This window comes from Xenopus tropicalis, chromosome 1 (genome assembly GCF_000004195.4).
Source record: "Xenopus tropicalis strain Nigerian chromosome 1, UCB_Xtro_10.0, whole genome shotgun sequence".
Classification (NCBI taxonomy): Eukaryota; Metazoa; Chordata; class Amphibia; order Anura; family Pipidae; genus Xenopus; species Xenopus tropicalis.
The window spans coordinates 160949623-160976158 of record NC_030677.2 but is presented as its reverse complement, the minus strand read 5'-3'; the positions used below and the strand labels follow the sequence as shown (position 1 = coordinate 160976158).

The 26536-nt window shown below is 37.7% G+C and overlaps 2 protein-coding genes across 4 annotated transcripts; one reads left to right on the top strand and one right to left on the bottom strand.

The window, feature by feature from the left end:
* Positions 1-62: 62 nt before the first annotated feature.
* On the top strand, positions 63-15915 carry gtf2h3 (general transcription factor IIH subunit 3). 3 transcript variants are annotated; one of them, XM_012956635.3, is made up of 13 exons: positions 65-146; positions 1719-1798; positions 2215-2321; positions 3474-3634; positions 7489-7554; positions 10070-10099; positions 10739-10767; positions 11284-11358; positions 11438-11491; positions 12215-12283; positions 12463-12598; positions 13692-13728; positions 14432-15915. In XM_012956635.3, the coding sequence occupies exons 1-13, from the start codon at positions 137-139 to the stop codon at positions 14499-14501; spliced, it is 924 nt and encodes a 307-aa protein (XP_012812089.1). In that variant the 5' UTR covers positions 65-136; the 3' UTR covers positions 14502-15915. The 3 variants fall into 3 exon arrangements, with proteins under 3 accessions (XP_012812094.1, XP_012812089.1, NP_001120625.1); NM_001127153.1 differs by having other exon boundaries at positions 92-146; positions 2215-2428; positions 14432-15898; XM_012956640.3 differs by lacking the exon at positions 1719-1798 and having other exon boundaries at positions 63-146.
* Positions 15916-18144: 2229 nt separating this feature from the next.
* On the bottom strand, positions 18145-25944 carry LOC101734664. Its single transcript, XM_004910525.4, has 3 exons — positions 25434-25944; positions 20225-20536; positions 18145-18594 (listed from the first exon to the last, which is right to left on the bottom strand). Exons 1-3 carry the CDS (start codon positions 25569-25571, stop codon positions 18439-18441), a joined length of 606 nt encoding a protein of 201 aa, XP_004910582.1. The 5' UTR covers positions 25572-25944; the 3' UTR covers positions 18145-18438.
* Positions 25945-26536: the final 592 nt, after the last annotated feature.

Sequence of the window (26536 nt, the reverse complement as noted above, 5' to 3'; positions counted from 1 at the left end):
CACGCCGGCCTGCTATCATCTGGCAAGGACAGAGTTAATCTCGGCATGGCGAGCTGACAGAAGACGCCCTTACGCGGACGACGTCATTGGAGTGCGACAGTGCAATGGCTGTTTCATTCTGAGAAGAAGAGTTGCTATGGCTTCTGGTGAGTTACCTGGGTGTTGTGGATTTTATGAATGCGGCTGTGCGGTGTGGGGGTGCCGCCTGAGAGGCTGCCAGGCTATGCTTGGTGTTGGGGTTCTTCAGAACAATTCAGAGCTTGGGCGCATTGTGAAAAGTGCAGGATGATAATAAAGCCCTGCGCTATATAAACCCAGAAATACGCACCATAATACCATTGCCACTTCCGGTTAGTACAGAATACTACTTACAGGGTAGCTATGGAAATGTCCCATGCTGACAGGCGCACAACGGACCTACAGCTCAGTGACACATTCAGGAATCATTTGGAAACTGCATGCAATTCATATATCAACTTATTATAAGCTATTTAATGCAGGTGGACTGGTGGCCTAGGCAGACCCACTGGCCCAAAATAAAGCACAAGTCTATAGCACCTAACAGCTGCCCCACTGGCATTTGCCAGAATATCCATATTGCCAGTCTAGGCCAGTGGCATAACAAGTGGGTACTGGTCCCTAATACAACATCTTTTACAGCCTTTTTTATAAACACTTTAGAAACCTAGTTCAATTTTTATTTCTACATCAATCAGTTCCCCACTGGATCCCCCACTAGTTTTTATTAACTGAGCAATCAGTTAATAATCTGCCGCAAACAACTCCTTATTCTCTGAAACAAGTCTGTGTAGCATAGCAGATGACAAACCTTTGCCAACATACAGTGCTACTCCTATATGATTGCCAAATATAGGGTAATGCCATCATCCAGTGTGACGGACCTTATTCAGTAAATGTCAAATGCCGCACTGCATAAAAGTATGTGCATGAAAATGATAAATGTTATAACCTAAAATGGAACACAGGCAAATTTGCCTGTACCAAGCGGACATTTCACTTACCCCTTCTCATGGATTTATTTAAATCTTGTGTTGCCCCAGCATTGTGTAAAATTGCCTTCCCAACCCTAACTGCCATTAAGATATTGCCTGTATTGTAGGTCCACAGATGTCTCCATTGTAGCTGTACCCTGAATTGTGAATTTTGCAGGATAAATGATAATAAAGTGTGTTTGCACTATATGTATAAAAATGTTATTACATGCTAATAATGCTGGCATCTTAAATGAATATGCTACTGTAAATTATACTATCATATGTTATATAGCTTATAACATTAAAGATTTACCTGTATAACTTCTAGTCTATAGGCATCTGTGCTTTATCAATGTTAGCTGCTTCCCACAATGGTTCCAACTAACTCTGTTGCTCTCATACAATAGAATCCCATGCTGAATCATGGGTCTTGCCAACTTTTAGTAGATACCAGCCCTAAAAGATTCCAGTTTGGTAGAAAAATATATTGAATGAACCAGCAGCGTCAAGTGCAGACTGCAGGGAATAAGTTTCTTGAGAACTGTTAAACTTCAATATAGTTACACATTTGAAAGGAATTTGTAAAGGCATATATTATTCAGTTGATGGTAGTGATTTACCATAATGCATATAAATGCTTTGTAGAATTTTTAAAGATAATAGAGAACTGACACCCATCCTATTGCTAGAATAGGCATTTCAAAAATTCCTTCTTTCCTGCAGATGATGACGTGAATCTTTTGGTTGTTGTTGTTGATGTGAATCCTATTTGGTGGGGTCAGCAGGCACTTAATCATTCAGAGGTAAAGAAAAAGTCATTTATGAACCAGACACATTGCATTTTACAAGTGGTCCTGGTAGGTTAGCCGTCCTGTTAAAAGTTGAGCTTACTACCCACACACTAAAAAATAATTTATTTGGTTGTTAAGTACTCCATGTACAGCAGACTATTCAACTGCAAATGTCTTGCAGTGTTGCAGCAGCTTCAGATCAGTATCATAACAACAATCACATGACCATTCATCTCAGTCTAATTGCTTGGCAATCACATACAATTCTATTTCTCTGTATCCAATCCTATCAGTTCCTTCTGTGTTGCCTTTAAATTACATCCAGCTTATTATGTAATTGTCAGGCATGTTAGCCCAATGTAACTGTGTTTAAAAATATGCTAATATGCAGGCTTGTTATAACCATTTTTATGTTTTATTTTCGGCAGGTAACACTTCCAAAATGCATTGATGCAGTAATAGTGATGGGGAATTCCCATCTATTTATGGGCCGTAATAACAAGCTTGCTGTCATTGCCAGTCATATTCAAGAGAGGTAAACAGAGCTTTTATCTGTACCAATATCAATAATAGTTAAAAGGGAGAATAACACTCATTTGTGTGAGTGGCAGGCGGACCCATTGGCCACAAGTTGCACCACAGGTAACAACTCCTTCATAACTAGTAAATCAAGTGCAAAAACAATTAACTGCCTTTGTCCTCATCTCCTCTTATGTTATTTCTGCACTTGGTTTAACTTATATGAAAGTGTACTGCCACCCACACCATTGGGCCTTACTATGCCTACAGCAACACATAGGTCCCTTTTTTTAAAAGTTATTATTTTCCCAAACTTTTACGCAATAGTTTGAGAAACGGAAAAGAAAGAAAGCAGGAAGGTAAGAAAAGGTGTGGCAAGTAAATAGCATTAGTACCACAGTGTATGCAGGCATTAAGTTAATTAGTAGAGCTAGAGCATTTACCAAGCAACCCAGATGGCATGAAATTTATTGGGGCAGTCTCTGGCAATATATGTTCGTTTCTGATATGGTAAGGTGTCATCAATGCAGATGTCTGCTGCCAGTGCAAAAAACGGCCTTTTTAGCATAGTAAAATAGTTGTAGGTAAGTCTGGTGTGGGCGTACATATAAGGGATATCTGCAATGCCCAAGAGACGGTGAGCATATCTGTGGGGATGCCAAGGTGTCCTCTGCAAATTTTAATATAGTTCTTCAGAACCCCTGTGTAATGGGACAGTTAGTATGTCTGTTGCAATCTTCTATATATAGTTAATGAAACAGCTGAGGCATGCAGCATGACAGCGACCTATAATTCCCTATGAAGAATACTAACACTGAAAGGCTATTTAGCTTGCAGTAATAACAAAGTGCACAGCTTAAGGCAAACTCCCAACCTCATTAAGAATAACCTTCAGAATAACCTTACCACATACAATGATAGAGGTGTACCCCTATAAAGGATTAGCTTTCTGTTAAATCTGATCATAGCGTTCTTGAGCAGAGAGTTTTATGTCAGATGGACCACAACAGTGTTGGCTGCTTACAGTTGCTGAACTGAAAAACAGTTCAGTTCTTTGTACCTGTAAAAGCCATGTCAGTACGCCACCCCAAATATTTTATGGGAAAGATATGACCTGTTACATGGGAACATTTATTAGACACTTGCTATTTGTGTTACTCCTCCTTAGTCGACTTCTGTTCCCGGGTAAGCAGTGGAAATGTGGTGACCTTTCTGCAGAAGCATCCATCCTTGAATCTAATGCATCAGGGAGCAAAGATGGGAAATATGAATTACTGACTGCTGCAAATGAAATGATTGCGGATGATATTAAGGATCTCATGACCAAAAGTAAGAAAATTTAAAATATTCATCCTTTTCTAAGTAACTGGGACTGTTACCAACATGTATTAGTTATTCCAGAATGTCAGTTTGCTTTATTAGAGATTCAGTTTACAGAGTAGTAAAATTAGATTATTAAGTCAAATAAAGTTGTATAATGTGTTATTTATTTCCAAGCTGTGTCTGAGAGTATCTAAGAGCCTTTACCTTTCATATAAGTATCCATCTATAACTGATTCCTTATTGCTCATTGTCAACTCTGGGCAGAACTAGTGGTAGGAATGGTGATTGTTGCAGTGTGTTTTACCACAGCCACATGCCTTTAGAGTTATCTGCAGTGTGATCTACTGTAATGCATCAGTATTTAGAAGATAGTTAGATATAAATATATAGGCCCGGATGGCAAATTGTGTATTCTAACAAATGCCAGAGGGGCTGCTGTAAGATGCCAGACAGTCACTATTTAGTGGGCTGTTGAGGTACTTGAAATGCCAGGGCCTACTTTGAGTCTCAGTTCACACTCAACACTCACACACAACACACATACGGTGTTGTAGAAAATAACGGGGCTAAGATCCTGTGCGACTTCCAGGTCTAGACAGACAGACAGATAATGGCATATATATATATATATATATATATATCCTCCTTAAGAAAGCACTCACGGTATTTGGGAAAAAAAGAAAATATTTATTTACACAAAAACGTCTACGCGTTTCGATCCATATAGGACCGTCATCAGGACAAAGACAGGAAGTGAGGTGCGTGTTTAAATATAGATACTATCCAATCGGTGTATCCATATAAGTAAACTAATGTTAACCCATGATGTGCTCATAAAAAACCACAGTATATCAATATTATAACCAGTAAATAGGTGCATTTAAATATAAAAGACTCCTCAATGTGTAACCAACATGTCTATTACGTTTAAAACAATCAGTAAGTGTTTATATCCTTGTTATAGATATATATGTATATCCTTTTTATAAATATATCACCATTAAAAGGTGAAATAAAAACGTATACAAAAAATGTTCAAATTAACCTCAAATTAATAGAAGTGTTAGTGCACTGAACTGCTTAGTATATAATAACACTAAGATCAAGGCTAAATATGGCAAACAAAGTGTTAAAGAACCATCACATAACAAAGTGGTATATAAATCTCAGTGTTAAAAATGTGATTTAAAACACATGCAAAGGTTTTTTTTAAAAAATATAAAGCGTTAAAACCATAGATTAAAAAGGAGACCAGTGTTATGGGACCCAAAGTTGTCACTTAAGGCTCAATACATCACTTAACAGTCCCATTTCACAGATTATCATTATACTACAGGACCTATAGGTATAGCACCTAACCACCTCCCTTTATTCAATTGTAAAGGCATGGGCAGCACATTATCAAATCTATCAGGCCCTATTACTGTCTAGCAATTCACAGGGACAAGAAAGTAAATACATAAAAAAGCACATTAAGTGCCTTCTCCCCAGTAGAATAATATGTCAGGATCCAATACTGTATTATATAGATATTCAAGAATTGATTTGCCCTAGACCGTGTAGTATCCCCAACAAACATCATATATCAATATACATTGCCGTAGTGTGTAAATATTTAAGACCTAATTAACCCAGGCAGTATAATATCCCTAATAAGCAATATCATGAAATAGGACAATAATAATCCCGTTCAATTGCAAACTCTCACATGTTGCCATATCTTAAGAAAAAATATGAACTCGATTGTCTCATAAGAAGCAGGAGAGTGAAAACATCTCATTCAAACCACGTGGGGCAATGGTATCCAATCTTCGAATCCATTGGGCTTCTCTCTGTAACAAAAGTTTGGATCTATCACCCCCACGTATCAAAGGAGGGATGTGATCAATCAGCATCGCTCGCAACATTGGCAATGAGTGTTTATGCTGCACAAAATGTCTTGCCAATGGGCTATCAGAATTTCCGGATGCCAAGGCTGCACGTATCACAGACCTATGATTGTTCATCCGTGTACGGAACATGGTGATGCATTTTCCTATATAGTAGAGGCCACAAGGGCACATAATACAATATATAACGTATTCAGATGTACAGCAAAGCCTGTATCGGATAATAAACCTCTTCCCAGTGTGTGGGTGGGCAAACGTGGGCCCTGTAATCAGGCATCCACAGGTCTTACAATTGCCACATCTAAAGCATCCAAGCTTACCCATGCCTGATTACAGGGCCCACGTTTGCCCACCCACACACTGGGAAGAGGTTTATTATCCGATACAGGCTTTGCTGTACATCTGAATACGTTATATATTGTATTATGTGCCCTTGTGGCCTCTACTATATAGGAAAATGCATCACCATGTTCCGTACACGGATGAACAATCATAGGTCTGTGATACGTGCAGCCTTGGCATCCGGAAATTCTGATAGCCCATTGGCAAGACATTTTGTGCAGCATAAACACTCATTGCCAATGTTGCGAGCGATGCTGATTGATCACATCCCTCCTTTGATACGTGGGGGTGATAGATCCAAACTTTTGTTACAGAGAGAAGCCCAATGGATTCGAAGATTGGATACCATTGCCCCACGTGGTTTGAATGAGATGTTTTCACTCTCCTGCTTCTTATGAGACAATCGAGTTCATATTTTTTCTTAAGATATGGCAACATGTGAGAGTTTGCAATTGAACGGGATTATTATTGTCCTATTTCATGATATTGCTTATTAGGGATATTATACTGCCTGGGTTAATTAGGTCTTAAATATTTACACACTACGGCAATGTATATTGATATATGATGTTTGTTGGGGATACTACACGGTCTAGGGCAAATCAATTCTTGAATATCTATATAATACAGTATTGGATCCTGACATATTATTCTACTGGGGAGAAGGCACTTAATGTGCTTTTTTATGTATTTACTTTCTTGTCCCTGTGAATTGCTAGACAGTAATAGGGCCTGATAGATTTGATAATGTGCTGCCCATGCCTTTACAATTGAATAAAGGGAGGTGGTTAGGTGCTATACCTATAGGTCCTGTAGTATAATGATAATCTGTGAAATGGGACTGTTAAGTGATGTATTGAGCCTTAAGTGACAACTTTGGGTCCCATAACACCGGTCTCCTTTTTAATCTATGGTTTTAACGCTTTATATTTTTTAAAAAAAACCTTTGCATGTGTTTTAAATCACATTTTTAACACGTGAGATTTATATACCACTTTGTTATGTGATGGTTCTTTAACACTTTGTTTGCCATATTTAGCCTTGATCTAAGTGTTATTATATACTAAGCAGTTCAGTGCACTAACACTTCTATTAATTTGAGGTTAATTTGAACATTTTTTGTATACGTTTTTATTTCACCTTTTAATGGTGATATATTTATAAAAAGGATATACATATATATCTATAACAAGGATATAAACACTTACTGATTGTTTTAAACGTAATAGACATGTTGGTTACACATTGAGGAGTCTTTTATATTTAAATGCACCTATTTACTGGTTATAATATTGATATACTGTGGTTTTTTATGAGCACATCATGGGTTAACATTAGTTTACTTATATGGATACACCGATTGGATAGTATCTATATTTAAACACGCACCTCACTTCCTGTCTTTGTCCTGATGACGGTCCTATATGGATCGAAACGCGTAGACGTTTTTGTGTAAATAAATATTTTCTTTTTTTCCCAAATACCGTGAGTGCTTTCTTAAGGAGGATATGTTAAGTTGTGGTTAGCACCCGGTTTATACTTTTTTGTTTTGGTGAGTGCCGATTTTGGGACTATATATATATATTTGTTTTTTTGTATGACTTCAACGTCATTGTCCTTTCCATACAGCAGGGCAAATAAACGGACAGCAAACTGAGACTGTGTTAGCTGGATCCTTGGCAAAAGCTCTCTGTTGTATCCTTTAAGTTATACAAGTGTGGGACGACTGTATATTATATATATATATATATATATATATATATATATATATATATATAATATGTATATGTGTGTCTATGAAGATTTTCATTCATCCAGGACATGGTATGTCCAGTATAAATAAATCTAAAGCAACTGGACTTGTTAAGTAATCATTGAAGACGTTTCACTACTCATCCGAGCAGCTTCTTCAGTTCAACTGACTGGTATGGGACTGGTCCCACTATCACTTCAACTTGCAGCTCAGCAGTAAAGTGTGACTGAAGTTTATCAGGGCACAGGTCACATGGCTATGGCACTCTGGGAAATGAAAAATATGGCCACATGAAATTTCAAAATATAAAAAAATCTGTTCTTTTGAAAAACAGATTTCTTTTTATCCTCTTTAAAAGCTGATCCATTTTATTCTCATAACAAAAGTATTTTTATTATAGCCTCAAAGGTTGTAAACATTTTAATATGAGTTTGCACTCAGTATACATTGTGTAGGCAGAATTCAATTTAAAAGCAATATATAAAAATATATATATAGAGATATGAGTGCTGCACCATGTTTAATGTATTTACATCAGAACAGTTAATAGGAAATAATAGGAAAAGAGAATCTGTACAGTGAACCCTACAGACTTATAAAATGTACCAGGATTTGGTTTTGCATTTTCAAAATAGAAACAAAAGAGTTCTTTGTCTGCTATACTTGGTTTAGTGACCCGCTTTCTCTAGTTTGTTCTTGTGTGTGTGCGCAATATATATATATATATATATATATATATATATATATATATATATATATATATACAGTGGAGGAAATAATTATTTGACCCCTCACTGATTTTGTAAGTTTGTCCAATAACAAAGAAATGAAAAGTCTCAGAACAGTATCATTTCAATGGTAGGTTTATTTTAACAGTGGCAGATAGCACATCAAAAGGAAAATCGAAAAAATAACTTTAAATAAAAGATAGCAACTGATTTGCATTTCATTGAGTGAAATAAGTTTTTGAACCCTCTAACAAAAAAAGACTTAATACTTAGTGGAAAAACCCTTGTTTGCAAGCACAGAGGTCAAACGTTTCTTGTAATTGATGACCAAGTTTGCGCACATTTTAGGAGGAATGTTGGTCCACTCCTCTTTGCAGATCATCTCTAAATCCCTAAGGTTTCGAGGCTGTCTCTGTGCAACTCTGAGCTTGAGCTCCCTCCATAGGTTTTCTATTGGATTAAGGTCCGGAGACTGACTAGGCCACTCCATGACCTTAATGTGCTTCTTCTTGAGCCACTCCTTTGTTGCCTTTGCTGTATGTTTTGGGTCATTGTCGTGCTGGAACACCCATCCACGACCCATTTTCAGTTTCCTGGCAGAGGGAAGGAGGTTGTCGTTCAGGATTTCACAATACATGGCTCCGTCCATTTTCCCGTTAATGCGAATAAGTTGTCCTGTGCCCTTAGCAGAAAAACACCCCCAAAGCAAAATGTTTCCACCCCCATGCTTGACGGTGGGGACGGTGTTTTGGGGCATTTTTCTTCCTCCAAACACAGCGAGTTGAGTTAATGCCAAAGAGCTCTATTTTGGTCTCATCAGACCACAGCACCTTCTCCCAGTCACTCACAGAATCATTCAGGTGTTCATTGGCAAACTTCAGACGGGCCTGCACATGTGCCTTCTTGAGCAGGGGGACCTTGCGAGCCCTGCAGGATTTTAATCCATTGCGGTGTAATGTGTTTCCAATGGTTTTCTTGGTGACTGTGGTCCCTGATAATTTGAGGTCATTAACTAACTCCTCCCGTGTAGTTCTAGGATGCTTTTTCACCTTTCTCAGAATCATTGACACCCCACGAGGTGAGATCTTGCGTGGAGCCCCAGAGCGAGGTCGATTGATGGTCATTTTGTGCTCCTTCCATTTTCGAACAATCGCACCAACAGTTGTCACCTTCTCTCCCAGCTTCTTGCTAATGGTTTTGTAGCCCATTCCAGCCTTGTGCAGGTCTACAATTTTGTCTCTGACATCCTTGGACAGCTCTTTGGTCTTTCCCATGTTGGAGAGTTTGGAGTCTACTTGATTGATTGATTCTGTGGACAGGTGTCTTTTATACAGGTGACTAGTTAAGACAGGTGTCCTTAATGAGGTTGTCTAATTGAGTAGAAGTGTCTAACCACTCTGTGGGAGCCAGAACTCTTAATGGTTGGTAGGGGTTCAAAAACTTATTTCACTCAATGAAATGCAAATCAGTTGCTATCTTTTATTTAAAGTTATTTTTTCGATTTTCCTTTTGATGTGCTATCTGCCACTGTTAAAATAAACCTACCATTGAAATGATACTGTTCATTGGACAAACTTACAAAATCAGTGAGGGGTCAAATAATTATTTCCTCCACTATATATATATATATAAGTAAGGACTATATTTTTTAATATCTGTAACAATATTCTTGTTTCCTTATTCCCTTTCATTGATTCATGATTTTTTCCTGATCACAGACCTTATCTAGATATTAACAAAATAGCCAAAGATACAAAAGGTATGTATATGCAACTCTTCTTTCTGTCCATACGGTGTTTTGGTTAATATGTCCATTTTTAGCATTCTTTGGCAATTTGTAGGGAGAAAAAACATACCCCCTTTGTCTGCCTGTTAAGGAAAATCTTATTCCCAGGCCAATCATTGTAATGACTGTAAGAGTGCATACATAGATCTACATGTCTTAGGGCAAGCAGTAGAGTTTCCTGCATTCCAACATATTGCAATGCAAGTCATTTTCTATTAATCGAATCTCTACTTACGGGAGCAGACATTACTATGTAATACATACAAAATGAAATGTTCTGATCAAACTGAGAACAAGCAACACTTGAGTTGCCATGCATTGCACTGCAGGACACCTTTGCATGTAAAGGAGGATTCCTGCATCCCCTCCCAGAAAAGGATTACTGAACACTTAACAGGTTTAACAGTAAGTCAGGCATCAAATATTGATGGCAATATTGTTATACAATCTGAATGCACCAAGAGAACTCATACATAGTGCATAGTGTTGCAGTGTGAATAAGCGGTCGCATATTTGCTGCCTGCAGTTTTAATGACTGTTTTACTTTATTTTTATGAACGTTGATAAACACAATTTTTCCTTTGTATAAAGTAATGTTCTTTCAACTTACAGCAGGGCAGGAGGTGAAGTCCAGGATTTTGGTAAGGTCGCAGAATTTCTTTACCTGTGTAATAATGTTCTAGATTCCTAGACAGTCAGTTTTAATTAAAGGAGACATAGTCCTGCCCATCTATTTAATTTCTTGCTGCCTCCTTTCCCAGGCTGTGCAGGGCAGCCAGCTGCACTCAGCACACTGCACAGTAGGAAAGGAACTAATCAGCAGCTAGGCTTACCTAATAGGAAAGACTATCTTCTCTTGTGTGACTGCAGGGCTGTGATTGGCTACCTTCCTCCTTCTGTGCTTCGGCCAGGAACCGTTAGGTTATGCCCACTCCTCATTTGAAACATGGACAAGAACTGTAGCTGATGTCTAGGAAGCTCCAATAAAAAATTGTGAAAAATTGTGAAACACTGGTTATATATTACATTATTTATATTATTAAATATATTATTATATTATTCATTATTGCCTACTAGATTGGGGGAATTTTCAGTTATGCTATGTGTCTCCTTTAAAAGAATGGTGTAATGTTCTTTGTATTGCTTCCACGTATTAGGTAATCAAAGCTGCAGAAGACAGTGCTTTGCAGTATATGAATTTTATGAATGTGATATTTGCAGCACAGAAGCAGGTATTTACCTTTTATCTTTCCAGTCCTGCTAACTGCTGTTGGATGCTACCCCTTACATACGGTGGTTTTTGTTTTTCAGAGCATTCTCATTGATGCCTGTGTCTTAGACTCTGATTCTGGACTTCTACAGCAGGTATGAAAGCTTTAAAACATACTCTTATGTATCCTAAAATAGCTAAAATGTGAAATCCATTGGCTTTTCACATGTTACTATTAGAGATTATCAAGTTTTTTTTCAGTGAACAACCAGAAATTGGTCAGCTTTGTGGTGTTAAAAAGGAAGCATGAAGCTTATTGCATAGGGGAGACATTTTCTAAATACCTGGCCATACACTCTTGCAACCACTGTCAGAATTAATATGAATTTTTCAAAATGGCACATTTGTAAATAACTACCTCAAGTGTTACATGCGATCTTTAGCCAAAAAAATTATTTTATATAAACTTTTGCAGTTTACGTTTACTTTCTATTTGTAGCTAATTCTAAATTATTACCAGTTTTACACAGCAAAAAACAGGCTTTTGGCTCAACAGCTCTGAGAAAGTGTATGGAAAGTACATAGACATAGCCGCTGACACTCTGTTTTTCAAAGAGAGCTGTTGGGTTGAAAGCCACTGGTATTATCTGTCTAAACTTGCTACTGTTTCAGAAACCACAAAAACAGAAAATTATTGTAAACTGCAAAAGTGCTCCAAGGACCAGTTAGTTACTTTCCGTCTAATCATTTTGGGTTTAGATCCCATTTAATTTGTGTCTTGCATAAACATCGTATAGCAAAAAACAAAACAAAACAGCAGTTGTAATAAATGACACAATTAGTTCATATCTGTCTTATCTCATTCTGTGTTTTAACAGGCTTGTGACATTACTGGAGGAATTTATCTAAAGCTACCACAGGCCAACTCTTTGTTGCAGTATTTGTTGGTGAGAATTTTTTTTTATTTGTTTACCTTTAAGAATTACAAAACTTATTTTCATTGATACTAAAATGTCCATGTAAAGATACTACAGCATGTTTTCCATTTTCCAACCAAACCTTTGTTCTTTATACATGCCTAATCTGTATTTTAAACTTACATTTGTGGATGATCTTTCTGTTACAGTGGGTGTTTCTTCCTGATCCAGATCAGAGGTCCCATCTTAATCTACTTCCTCCTGTTCATGTTGATTACAGAGCTGCGTGCTTTTGCCATCGAAACCTGATTGAAATTGGCTATGTGTGCTCTGTGTGCTTATCAAGTAAGAATTTCAAGACACATAGTGCAGTGTCTATTAAAAACAATGGAAATTTGCTGTATTTTATTGACAATATAATATTTGTTGTAGAATATTTGAAATGAGGCTTTTTCTACCCATTTTTTTACCTAAGCGTAAACAGTGCATATTTCTGGGGATAAAGGCAGGACGAGAATCAGTGCTCTTCTCTGTCTGCACCTGTAACTGCTGTGTCAGCCAGGGCGCAGGCACATAGAACAGATTTCGGCGATACTCATACTTGTATGTGTTTTAGTGCCAAAATCTGCTCCTTGTGCCTGCACCTTGGCCGACATAGTGGTTACAGGTGTAGGCACAGAAAAGCTCTTAAAGGAGAATGCAAGTCAAAATTTTAAAAGCATACTCCCCAATAGTCCTCCTATTGTTTAGTAAAAACGCCACACTTTTGACTCACCTAATCAAATATTTACTTAGTCACACTTAGGGCTCTGGCACACGGGGGAGATTAGTCGCCCGCGATAAAACTCCTCGCGAGTCTTTTTCGGCGATTTGCGCGAAATCGCGCTGCCGCGTCTGCCATCCCGCCGGCGACTTACATGTTCGCCGGTGGGATGGCAGGGGTAGGCAACTCGGGGAGTTAATCGCGGCCGACTAATCTCCCCCGTGTGCCAGAGCCCTTAAGTGACAGTCCGCTAACTGTGTATTTAACTGTTCCTGTTTAACGCTATCTTATATATTTGTTAGTATTTTGCCTGGAAGTTGCCAGCAGTTGTCTTTGCTCTCCTCATTGAGGACAAATTGCCAAAATTATGAGATGTGTACTCTAGCATCCTGAATAAATGGCCTTTTCAGAGTCATGCAAATATGCTATATAAAAGGCAGATGCCCTTAATTGAAAGCAATTTTTTTTTGTACTTGTACTTTTCAGGCAAAAGTCTCAGCTACAAAACACTAAAATATCTTCCAGTTTGACTTTGTCCAAGGAACATGAAAAGTTATTACTATGTTTACACTAATCTGCAATAAATTGAATGTTTTCTGGTAATATTTATATTCCACAGTATTTTACCCTAATTTTGTCTGTATGCATAACAGCAGTTTTTTTTTATTCTTTCAGTATTCTGTAATTTTAGTCCTATCTGCACCACTTGCGAGTAAGTAATGCATATTTTTCTTTACTCTTATTAGTGATTTGGTGTCTTTTGTCTCTAAAAAATGGCATAGATGTAAAATAATTGCCACACTGTCTATAGATTAAATGGATAAAACCCAAATTCATTTAATTGCTAACTTTGGCCCCACACCAGTGTTCCTCTGTAATATCATTATATTATTATTACTATTATGTATTTCTAAAGCGCCAACATTTTACACAGAGCAGTACAATAAAGGGTGTATATATTAAACATAAAGATTCTGTACAACAAAGACAAGAATACAACCAATTACTGATACAAAAGAGGGCCCTCCTCAAAAGAGCTTACAGTTACAACCATACATGAGCCGGCTGACTAGGAAAATAAAAAAAATATGGCCATGCTTTATTGCAAAGTGCCAGTGGGTGTTTTAGAAAGAAGCACCGGTTTGGGACCCCAGCTTAACAATGAATCAGTGTTACACTGACACAGTATGATGTAGATTGACCTATAAGTAACTTTTAATGTACATTAATATTTTGAAGAGTAGTTTTTAGTGTCAGTATCACTTTAATTAGCACGTTATTTATTCGTCACCAAATAAGCCACCATGGCATTCAGTTCTTTATTTTTGTATTTTCTTATTTAATTTCTAGAAATTGTTTTTCATTTGTTCCTATATGTTTTATTTGTTAATATATATGTTTTTTATTTTCTCTAGAACTGCCTTTAAGATCTCTTTGCCTCCTGTAATGAAAGCCAAGAAAAAGAAATTAAAACCTATGATTTAGAATATAAAACATTTTTGTGTGTATATATTACATGATTCATCTGAAGGACATTGTTTTTTTTCTTAGTATTTCACTCTGTAACAACAAAAGATGGTAGCTTCCATTCTGAGAATGATACGTGACAACAAAAAAATGAGTGTGAATTCAACAGAAACTGTTGGAATCTGCCACTTTGCATGCATTTCAAAAGCAATTCCAGTGGTCTTCAGAAGAGCTTTCTTGTGTTTTACCCGCTCAGACCAATTATTTGCCACCAACCCTATTACACAGCTAAGATGCCATCATAAGTAACAAGTGATGCCATTTGCTAGCAAGCTGGAGAGAGGCAAAGAAGCCTGTGTTTGGAAACATAACCTGTAGGTCTGCCAACTGCCACATACACTGACCCAATACATACATTTTCTGCAGGTACCTAACCAGATTAAGATTATTAATTGGTTTCATTTTTTATATATTTTTTATTGTTTGACTTACTCAGCTGCCTCTTTCCAGAGTTCAAAGAGAATTCACTGAAGCCAGCAGCAAAAAAAAAACTTGCTCTGTGAGCATACAATTTTTTTGTTTGTATTACTTATCTTTCTATTTAGGCCCTCTCCTATTCATATTCCATTCTCTCATTCTCACCACAGTCTAGGGTAAATGCTGAGTACAAATCTAAATAATTAAAAAATTCTAAGTTAATTTAGGATGAAGTACCCCTTTACATGCTTCCTTGTTACAAGTGGCAAAAGCAAGCAGAAGGCAAGCTAAATGAGAAGCCAGATTTTCTTATTACTTAACTTTCGTATTCATTTCTATATTTAGACATAGGCCAGGTCACAGTAGTGAATGAATAGACGTGTGTAAAATTCTTTGTCAGAATTTACTTGTTACACCAAATTACCCAATATATATAGGTAAAGGGATATGGAGGTAAAATCTCCTGTGGTATAATAGTAGAGTCCAGATATACTCACTCTTCCACGTCATCCCTGAGCCACCCTTAACTGCATTTAGGTATTACTTCTTCTGAGGATATAACTAGTGAATCTATGATACCTGCTGCCTGTCAGCCAACATTCAGTGACAACACCACCACTTTTACATAGTACTAGTAAAATGAGACTTTATATTATGGGTAGAATATTTTTTCAGTGCCAGCTAACCTCTACATATAATGAGATATTTTCCTTACATGTTCAGGGGAAATGTCTGGTGAAGGGACATTTCACTGAGAAGGAACTCTAGAACAAATTCTTTCTGGTTAGACCTAATTATTTAGAAACCTGGATCTCTGTGATTTTATGGGTTTAAATAAGAATACATCTGTTCCCTAAGTAATGTTTTTAAAATTTGAAAAACAAATTGTGGTATATTCATGTTTACTATTTTTATAAATAAAAATGTGTTCTGTTTGAGAACTCTCTCTGATTTGCACAGGGTTATGCTTGCTATATTTTACAGACCATTAGCACTACAACAAATTGGGGATCATTTCTACATACAGGTATGGGATCCCTTATCCGGAAACCCATCATCCAAAAAGTTCCGAATTACGGAATTATCTCCCATAGACTCCATTATAAGCAAATAATTCTAATTTTTCAAAATTATTTCCTATTTTTCTGTAATTTTAAAACAAGTACCTTGTGCTTGATCTCAACTAAGATATAATTAATCCTTATTGGAGGCAAAACAAGCCTATTGGGTTTACTTAATATTTAAATGATTTTTAGCAGACTTAAGTTATGGAGATCCAAATTATGGAAAGATCCCTTATCCAGAAAACCCCAGGTCCCGAGCATTCTGGATAACAGGTCCTATACCTGTACTGGCTTTGCTTTCACTGTTCGACCTGCAGCTGGCTGAAAAAAGAACAGATCACTATTTGCTTTGGTTTACTGTCCACATGCAAATTTGCCCAGTGTTTGTAAAAGAACCCCTGAGAACAGTTAACATTAAATAGCTAATAGACACCATAACTAGTCATTGAACCAGAAAGATGCCCGCAGATGGAAACCCGGAGCCCCTTTAACTTGCAGTTTTCTAGCTGATACTTGAAATAACCTATTAGCCATGTTATAAAAAAATCCTTGTGGTCTGTGCCCGCTGACAGGAATGAAATCAGTTTCCAAGTGATCATATGGGGCAGATTTTGGCTTGAAAACACAAGTGAAAAAACAGCAGAGAAAACTCCAATCAGCACTCTTGTGCCTAGTGTGACAATAGCCATACAGTCAAGTTTTCGTGTCTGCTGCATGTGTATGCACCCAGGTCAACGCAGTGCCTGTCAGTGCAGACGCAGAAGTAAGTGTAGGCCAGTGGATTGACTGATTTAAGAATCAGCCCTGTGTGGCACTAACCTAAGGATCCCCTGTGCACAGTGCAACATTTTTTAAAGGAACAGTAACACCAAAAAATGAAAGTGTATAAAAGTAACTAAAATATAATGTGCTGCTGCCCTGCACTGGTAAAAGTAGTGTGTTTACTTCAGAAAGTCTACTATAATTGATATAAATAAGCTGCTATGTAGCCATGGAGGCAGCCATTCAAAGGAGAAAAGGCACAGGCACATAGCAGATAACAGATAAAACACTATTGTATTCTACAGAACTTATCTGTTATCTGCTATGTAACCTGTGCCTTTTCTCCTTTTTTCCAGCTTGAATGGCTGCCCCCATGGCTACACAGCAGCTTATTATATAAATTATAGTAGTGTTACTGTAGCAAACACACCAGTTTTACCAGTGCAGGGCAACAGTGCATTATATTTTTATTACTTTAAAGCTCTTTCATTTTTTTGGTGTTACTGTTCCTTTAAGTGTAAAGTATTATTCAGTTCATATTAATGTCTGGCTAGTACTGGAAGAGGTGCAAGTCCCCCATAAAGGTGGAGATAGAAAACATTTTTTATTAGAATGTGATGTGAAATTATTGATTTCCTTTATTTATAGGTAATCAACATTAATATGGACTGATTCATACATACATTGTATTACCACCCAGATATTTTTACATAATACCTCTAAATAAGCACAGAAAAAGTATGTATAAAGAAAAGGACTAGTGCGGATAATACAATAACTCTGGCAGACAGCTGTACAAGTATATGTATACAAAACCTGTCCCACAATGTCTAGGGACCCTAAAAAGATTTTGCTGTGGGCCAAGAGTCAGAGGTTACTGCAAACTATGCAACATATTTTTTATTTATATTCAAACTGCATGAACATCTGTGCACTTGTCTCACTTTACCATTGTTAGCACTTCACAAAAAAGTTTATAAGCCTAAAAAAAGACCCAGGCCAACCAATGACCTAAGGACTGGGCATGATATAGGCTGATTGGTTGTACTGGCCGTTTTGCACTTTTATACTTCCTGTTAGCCTGAGCGTGATGGGAGAGTTTACCTTTAAATTAACATTGACAGTGATATTTGGAGGCAATTTGGAATTTGGTTGGAATTTGGTCTTTGTTTTTTTATTTTTTTATGTTTTCTAATAATTTGCCTTGAAAATTTACCTTAGCAACCAGCCAGTCATTTCAGTGACAGACTGAAAGATGAATGGAGGAAGGCCTGAATAAAAAGATTAGTAATAAAAAAAAATAACCCCCACAAACCAGATAGCACAAATAGCTAGGACATTAAATGACACAATAAAAGGAAAATTATTACCCCTTTATTAAGAACCTCAAATAAATTGCCAACAACCCCTTCCCCCAATAGAACAGGACATTTTGTGAAATTGCTCAGAATTCTGTATTTTTCCAGAGAATCATCTGAGAATACCTTGTGTGATCATTCTGACCTGTACAAGACAAGCAGGTGACACTAAATAAATTTGCACACTACTCATAGACACAGTTGGTTAAACTGTTCTCTCTCTTCCATAAGTAACTTTGGGGTTGCCTATGTGTCTGATTTGTTTCATACTGATACAAAGTAAATAAGTAGACATCATGAATTTCCCCTGGTAGTAAGGAAGGCGGCTTTACTGATGTTTTCTGATCCCAGGCGAGGGAAGCAGCTCTCACTTCTTACGAGGAGTTGGGCAGTCTCTCCATACTGACATCTCTTTTCCTGTAGTATAGTGCTACTGTACTCCCTGCGCACCTGGATAAAACAGAAAAACAGTTAGTATTTCCAGTCACACTGCACTGGATAGCAATTGCCTTAATTTTCTACTAAAAAGCCACCTTTAATTACTTAGTTGAGGCAACTTACTCACTACAAATTTTAGACTGGTGATTTAGGTCAGCTGTGGTAGAACAAAAATTGCTGTGCTGGGTATGTTCTGGGCATTTTTTAGAATTGTCTCATATAAGAACTGTTTGGTGAAGAAATAAGTGCTGTTTGGTAAACTGTCACACAATAGTGCACAAAATGACACTTGTGATTGTGTACTGGGGCCATACCCTATATTCGCTGCTATATACCCTTACATAGTTCATCTTTACAGGCTGAATGCAAAAATGTTAAAGGAGAAATGCGCTATTTGTATAAATCATGCATTGTTTCTATGAATAATCAGTTATTTAGCTAATGTAAGATGATCTACGCACTAACAACAGAATGCTTAGCTGTAAAAGAACACAAATCTCTACATATGGCACCACCCTTGTTTTTCTAAAAAATCAAAACCTACAAACATTTTGCATTGTTGTAAGAATGTATACATGTTCATTATAACGGAACTATACCATTGCCTATAAGCAGTGGACTGTACTGTATTTTCTCCATTGGAAAGGAGATTACGGTGAGTGGAAGGGACCCTTATTCTTAAGTGATCCTTTTGTTGGGCCTAAGAAGTGAAATCTCTATATTTTCCTCAAGTTAGTTGATTGAAAGGCAAAAAACACCATCAGAATTCTCTCCAAACATCAGAAATATCCTTTCTGACTACCCCTGATGTGTTACCAGCGCTACCAGTTGTAACTCATTCCAGTAACCTGTCTGCCTTGGTCTTGCACAGAAAGTGGTAATGTAAGATTTAAAATACAACTTAATGGCTATAGTACAGATATCATTCATGGAAAGCTTTGGTATTAGGTGCCAAGGTGCATACCAACATTTCCTTTACAGCAATGACATAGTGAATCTCACAGAGATTCTTATGTGTGTATATTAAATTCAATAATATTTTATGTTGCTCACAAAAAAACATTTTAGAAATATTATAGGGAACCTAGCGGAGGGCTGTAATTCAAGTCCGTAGTTATATGGGGTCATTATTACGGGTCCCAGATTTCCAAATAGTGTGAGTCACAATTTGCACCCAGTACATTCAGCCTAAAGCAGACATCCTTCTTCAGCAAACATTGTCAATGCAGCCCCTGAATGAATGCTTAGTTTGCTAATTCATTGTTCTACGTGGGCACTGTCAATAGCTGCAAAGCCTAAACAAAAGCACTTTACGGCTAAACCTTAGTATATAATACTATGTGTAACTGTGATAACCTGCTATCCGAGCCTGCAACTGGAGGAACCCAGACATCTGAGCCCACTTTGCTTTTCCCTGGCATCCTGGCTGATCAGTACAGCACTCTATCCTACCTGAAGCTATTAGTATTCATGTGTCGGTATACTTTTGTCTTGGTATGGATGTCCTTAAATTAGTTATGCTCATTAGTTTATATAAATTCTTAAAGGAACAGATCTTTTTGAATAAACAATTGTATTTGCTATATGGCATTGTACCACACACGCACACATTATTTATGATTTTACAAATATAAAAACTCACAGGGAGGTGACTTGTATGATTTCTCCATTTCTTCCCCTCAGAATTAGAGCTTTTCGAGGCTGTAGAATCAGTCCTGTAACTGGACACAGTTGACACAGTTTCAAAGCTTTCTATGCTGTTTTTTGCAGATGTCAGGTCTCTAAAAGTCTTTGCTGAGAAGCTCCTTATGGAGTCCCTTTCTCCTGCCAGAGAAATAAGCCTGCTGCTGCTTTTAGGGGTCAGTCTTCTCTTCATCAGCAGAGCAAACTGTTTCTTTTCTTCATTCAGTTGTCCTAATCTGCTCATTTGACAACGATCTATCCTCTTTAATGACTTGATCATAAATAGAAAGATATTTAGTACAGATATACATACACTTTTAATGCACAATAAATACATTATTTATTCAAGCCTAATCATCCAACAGAAGACATTCCAATTATAGTGTAAAGAAGCAGAAACTCCAGTTCCAATATAAACAAAATTGACCAAAATATTGTTAGCCTGGATTGCAACAACATTACAGTAATGTCTGGCTGCATATAGATTATTGTTTCAGCAGCCAGCTCCTATATGCCAGGGCTGTCCAACTGGCCCCACTCCTCTTTGTGGCCCCCCACCTGTCTGGCTGCTTACCTTTGTGTAAGCTTTAAATTGTATGAGTACTTATATTAACTGGCCCTCTGCATGGTTCACACCTCATATTCAGGCTGTAAACCCCTGTATTGTTTAATCCCCCATACTCTTCACACATTTTAATTGCTGAATTGTTCACCCCCTGCATTGTTCACACCTCAGGCTCAACTGTACTAGTACTGTACTGTACTGTACTGTACTAGTGCTAGCATTGTGTCACTGTATGTTGCCTGTGTGTCCCATACTCTGCCTGCCCTATGCTGCCTGTGTGTCCCATACTCTGCCTGCCCTATGCTGCCTGTGTGTGCCATAGTCTGCCTGCCCTATGCTGCCTGTGTGTGCCATACTTTGCCTGCCTGTATGTGCCATTCTCTGACTGCCCTATGCTGCCTGTGTGCCATACTTTGCCTGCCCTATGCTACCTGTGTGTGCCATACTTTGCCTGCCCTATGTTGCCTGTGTGTGCTGTACTCTGACTGCCCTAAGCTGCCTGTGTGTGCCGTACTCTGACTGCCCTAAGCTGCCTGTGTTTGCCATACTCTGCCTGCCCTATGCTGCATGTGTGCAAGTTTGTTAGCATTGGAAAATATAATAGAAAAAAACCTGCACTATATTCACATCACAGGGTGCACATTGTCTAATGGTAAGTATGGTTTTGTGTCTTTCCCAATAAAAGCATTGGAAAATAGTCATTATATGGTCCCTAAGGTGTGTATTTATATGCTGGGGGTTGCTGTGTTATCCACAGAGGAGGAGGAGGCCTATGGATTTAAGGGTATGCCCTAATATGACATAATATAATTCTTTTACATATAAGGGAAGGGTGATATCCCTACAGTGAGCACCAACCATTTGGGTTTTTGCTGTGCTACCCATTAATGTGGGTATGGTCTTAAAAGCTCTTGTGATAACATGGGTGTAGTTTGAAGTGGGTGCGGTTTAAAAAAGGGGAGTGGTCAAAACTGGCTCCCATTATTGATCCTCCACCATGTAGGCCAGAAAAATTCCATCCCTCGGTCCCACAGAAGTTGGACAGCATTGCTATATGCCATACATCAGCACATACTTTGACCTTTCCCTTAAGTTGCTGCCAAAGACATGTCAGCAGGCAAGTGCTGAGAAAAGGTTATATAGTTAGAAGCCAGGGACTCTTAATTAGTGAAGAAGAATGAGCTAATTGCACCCATGGTGGCTTAAAGGTTAATGCTGCTGCCTTGCAGCTGATCCTGGCGTCTATTTGTTCTGGGTACTATAAGCAAGGTGATTGTGTGTTGTACCTGTATCTGCATGCATTAACTCTGATTATTCACATTACACTCACACTCCAAAAACATACAGTCAGGTCAACTAACTGGTTCCTACAGTGTTCTCTAATGAATGTGGAACTGTAAGCACTGGGTTAGCAAATGATGCACAACTGCCCCTGTGAATGCCAAGTGCTAAGTAATTATTATTGTTATTAACACATATTTACAAAATGTCAACATATTTCACAGGGATGTGCAATACTTGGGTGCACTGAACATGTAATTTGCATACATAAGTTAAGAGGGCTCTGCTGCTCAATAGAGCTTACTGTCTTAAAGGAAAAGGTGGGAGGTAGCATGTCAGGAGGGTCTTTGATTGGAGAAGGACCTCTGCCCACTATTTAAGGTGCTAATTACTTTATTGGGGCACTTTACTTAGATTTGTAGTATCAATGAATTTTATTGGGGTATTTCACCAATAAAGCAATTAGTGGCGCACTCCTTAAGCACTATGGCAGCGCTATTATAGGGAAACAGAGAGCTAAGCAGTATTGTGGGCTATGGCCGTGATCTATAGAGGCATTTTACTGTGAGATGTTTCATTTATGGCATTTTATTGAGGAAAACGTGGGTTCTTAGGGCACTTTTTAGGTCACTTTGAGTTTTCTTCTGTACTGAGGACACTTTGGCTTATGGCACAGTATATTGGGAGCTGCATGGGTGCTACGTGAATCATATAATGTTTTTATGGGGCTATTTCTGTTTTAATCTGAGGTCTAAAAGGGTGCTGTACATACTTATGTACATATATTTTTATTGTATGATATGTTGCACAAACTTTCAGAAACAGGATGCAAATTATAGCTGTAAAACTGACTGATTGTAATTTATAAACAGGAAATGTTGTTTTTAGCCTGGGTTAAACAAAGGTAACTTTTGCATATTACAGTAAAACAAAGCAAAGCAAACAGGAAACTGAATACTGCTGGACCTGGAAAGTGATTTGTTTGGGGGTGCTTGATTCAGCATGAGCTTCTTGTTAGTTTACTTGGGCTACACCATATTAAACTATGGTGAAATCTCAATTTTACATACCCCAATTATTAAGTTTTCATGGTCCCACAATTTTATAATGCAATCAATGGGTGCTTTTCCCTGATTTTACATTATGGTTTCCAGGATTTTGCATCAAAATTTTGTCCTGATGTTCACAAAAATGGCTGTTTGTCCTCTGTGTCAATTAAAGGAACGGTAACACCAAAAAATGAAAGAGCTTTAAAGTAATAAAAATATAATGCACTGTTGCCCTGCACTGGTAAAACTGGTGTGTTTGCTACAGTAACACTACTATAATTTATATAAAAAGCTGCTGTGTAGCCCCGGGGGCAGCCATTCAAGCTGGAAAAAAGGAGAAAAGGCACAGGTTACATAGCAGATAACAGACAAGTTCTGTAGAATACAATAGTGTTTTATCTGTTATCTGCTATGTGCCTGTGCCTTTTCTCCTTTGAATGGCTGCCCCCATGGCTACATAGCAGCTTATTTATATAAATTATAGTAGACTTTCTGAAATAAACACACAACTTTTACCAGTGCAGGGCAGCAGCACATTATATTTTAGTTACTTTTATACACTTTCATTTTTTGGTGTTACTGTTCCTTTAATATGTGTTATTATTAGTGTTATTAGTGTATGATGCATACTTTGCCAAGGTTCTCTCAGTAATTTTTCAATTCCAATTAGTCTGCACCTCAAACATTCATGCACAAATCACTTGTATCTGATAAATTAAATATGCCAACAACATTACTATTTGTGGTTCATAAAATTAATAAAAACTGTATGTAAATTTTTAGGTGTGGAAATGTTCCAGTTTAATTCTGTGGGAAAACCTTGTGTATGTAGGTAATGCTGCACACAAAAGGAAGCATTCACAATGCTCCACCCAGAGTGCAAAGTGCAAAAAGAAACTGCAATCAGCCAGGGGCATTCTGTAAATAGGCCTCCGCGCTCTGATTTGAAACCCAGAGACCTGCGCACTGCACTTTGAATCTAGTAAGGCCTACATTAGGCCATGCTAGATTCAAAAGGGGCAGGGAAGGCATTTAGCAGCAGGAGGTGCAGGCTGAATCAGGGCCCTGTCAAGACAGGGCTGGGGTGCTCCTCCTGTTGGATCAAGGACCACATCGGCTCACTGATGCAGTCCTCACTCCAACTTTTTGTATCCCCTTCATTGTAATGCAATCGTTTGGCCCTAGCATGATATTGCCCATCCAAGGTGGGTATTTTGCACAAAAGATTTGCGTGATTGGCGACCTCGCCAAATGAGCAAATCTTACCGTGTATGGAGGGACTTGCTCTTACAACCCTTACAAACTTTGTATCACCTATTTTCCTTACACACTTGCGACCAGGAGTTTTTTTATATGATCCCAAAAAGATCTATGGAAAAACTTAAGTAAGATTAAAAATTTAGTTTTCTAAAATAATGCAGTAGAATGTAACAAACAATTCCGCACAACAAATAATATTTTTGTCTATGAAGATTTTCATTCATCCAGGTCATGGTATATCTAGTATAAATAAATTTTATTTTAATCATTGAAGACGTTTCACTACTCATCCGAGCAGCTTCTTCAGTTCAACTGAAGAAGCTGCTCGGATGAGTAGTGAAACGTCTTCAATGATTACCAAACAAGTCCAGTTGCTTTAAATTTATTTATACTAGAAATAATATTTTTGTATTTATTAACATATGATACAGCTCCCATACTGGTTGGTGTGATGAGAAGAGAGTAAAGCATAAGCTTATTTATAAACAAACTTTTTTTATATATGTAGACATCGGTCTTTGGGAACAGTGATTTCATACTTTTTTACATAAACTTCCTTTCTCTTCTGCAGCCTTGCTTCCAACCTATGCCTGGTTGGTAGAAACAAGCAACCAGTTTAATTTCTATTTCAGAGAACTGCATAACCAAACAAAACTGAAAAAAAAATAATCAAAGAATTAAAAAAAACAAACTGCAAATTGTATGATAATACCATCGTCAACATAATAAATGAATTCTAAGACAAAGTCCCCTAGAGCTTCTCTTAGATATAGGAGCACCCTGGTTTCACACAATAAGAGAAAGCACACAAAGCATGTATTGTTTCCAAAACCAGTGTAAGTCAGTATAATGTGCTTCTGCCTAAGCAGAATGTAGTCACTATAAAAATATATTAACTCACTACATTTCCCCTTTACTATGAAATGGAATTTTTGCTTAACCCATAACCCATAACTTCTCAGTAGGTATTGCAGTATATATTACATTTATACAGTATTACAAAGAGCACTTACCTCAGTTAGATTCCTTTGCTCTTTCAGAAACTGGTTGCTCACACCCTGGGGAGCTCTCATTAAATCAGACAGGCAAAGAGAATAAAATGGGTCGTTTTTATACAAAAATGACAGTGAGACCCCAGGATTACAATCCATACTTAGGACACTTGCAAGAGATAATCAAATGCAAGCAGAAGTGACTATTCCACGTGCTTTTGGTTGATCTGGCTAGCAGCCTCCCAGCCCACAAGGACTTCTGAAAAGGAGGGCTGATGATTTGCTTATTCCTGTGGGGGTGTGAGAAACTCTATCTAGGCTGGTTTATAGCCCTTGAATTGTGTATTACCACCCAGGAAACTCTTCTTAGATTTGGCTTTCCCATTTTCAGGCCAAACATTTACCCAGTCATTGGGTGGTGGAGCAATCAATTAAATCCACTGAAGCAGAGCATATGCATATGGAGGTCTCACGGTTACAGCATTCACTGAAGGCTCTGCTGTCTGAAGCTTTCCCAGCAGCCGAGCATCAAGGGATGAACATGATACTCTCATGAGCTCAGTACATCTCTGCTAAATATTAATCAGTGTTTTCTCATGATCTCGACTTCACAGAGACTGTTAATAGTTATCATTAAATGAGTGATAGATTAAACTAGTTCCTCTTGATATCTGTAACAGTTTTTTTTGTGTTTTTTTTTTAAAAGAAAAAACAGCATTAACAATGCATTTTTTTTTTCCTTATATCACTGGGGAGGAATTCATTAAATAAGTTTTAACAGAGAATGAAAGGCAAAGGTTAATTAGGGGACCCCAACACTTAAACAATACTGCAAATTCATAAATGTGGCATCCCAAGTAAAGTAATATGTGCCAAGATTAATCTGGGTGCAAGCCCCCCTGCTCCCCCCCCCCGGGTGTTGTGCCCCCTCTCTCTGGTCTGCAAATATCCACCGTATTATATATTGTCTGTGTCCAAGTCTGTGTCTGGGCTCCCAAAGTCTTATATTTATATATCATATTATGGTCTACTTGGCCACCTTAAATCAGCTAAAACATCATTTAAAGATTAAATAAACCCACTAGGATTGTTTTGCCTCCAATAAGGATTAATTGTAATTTACC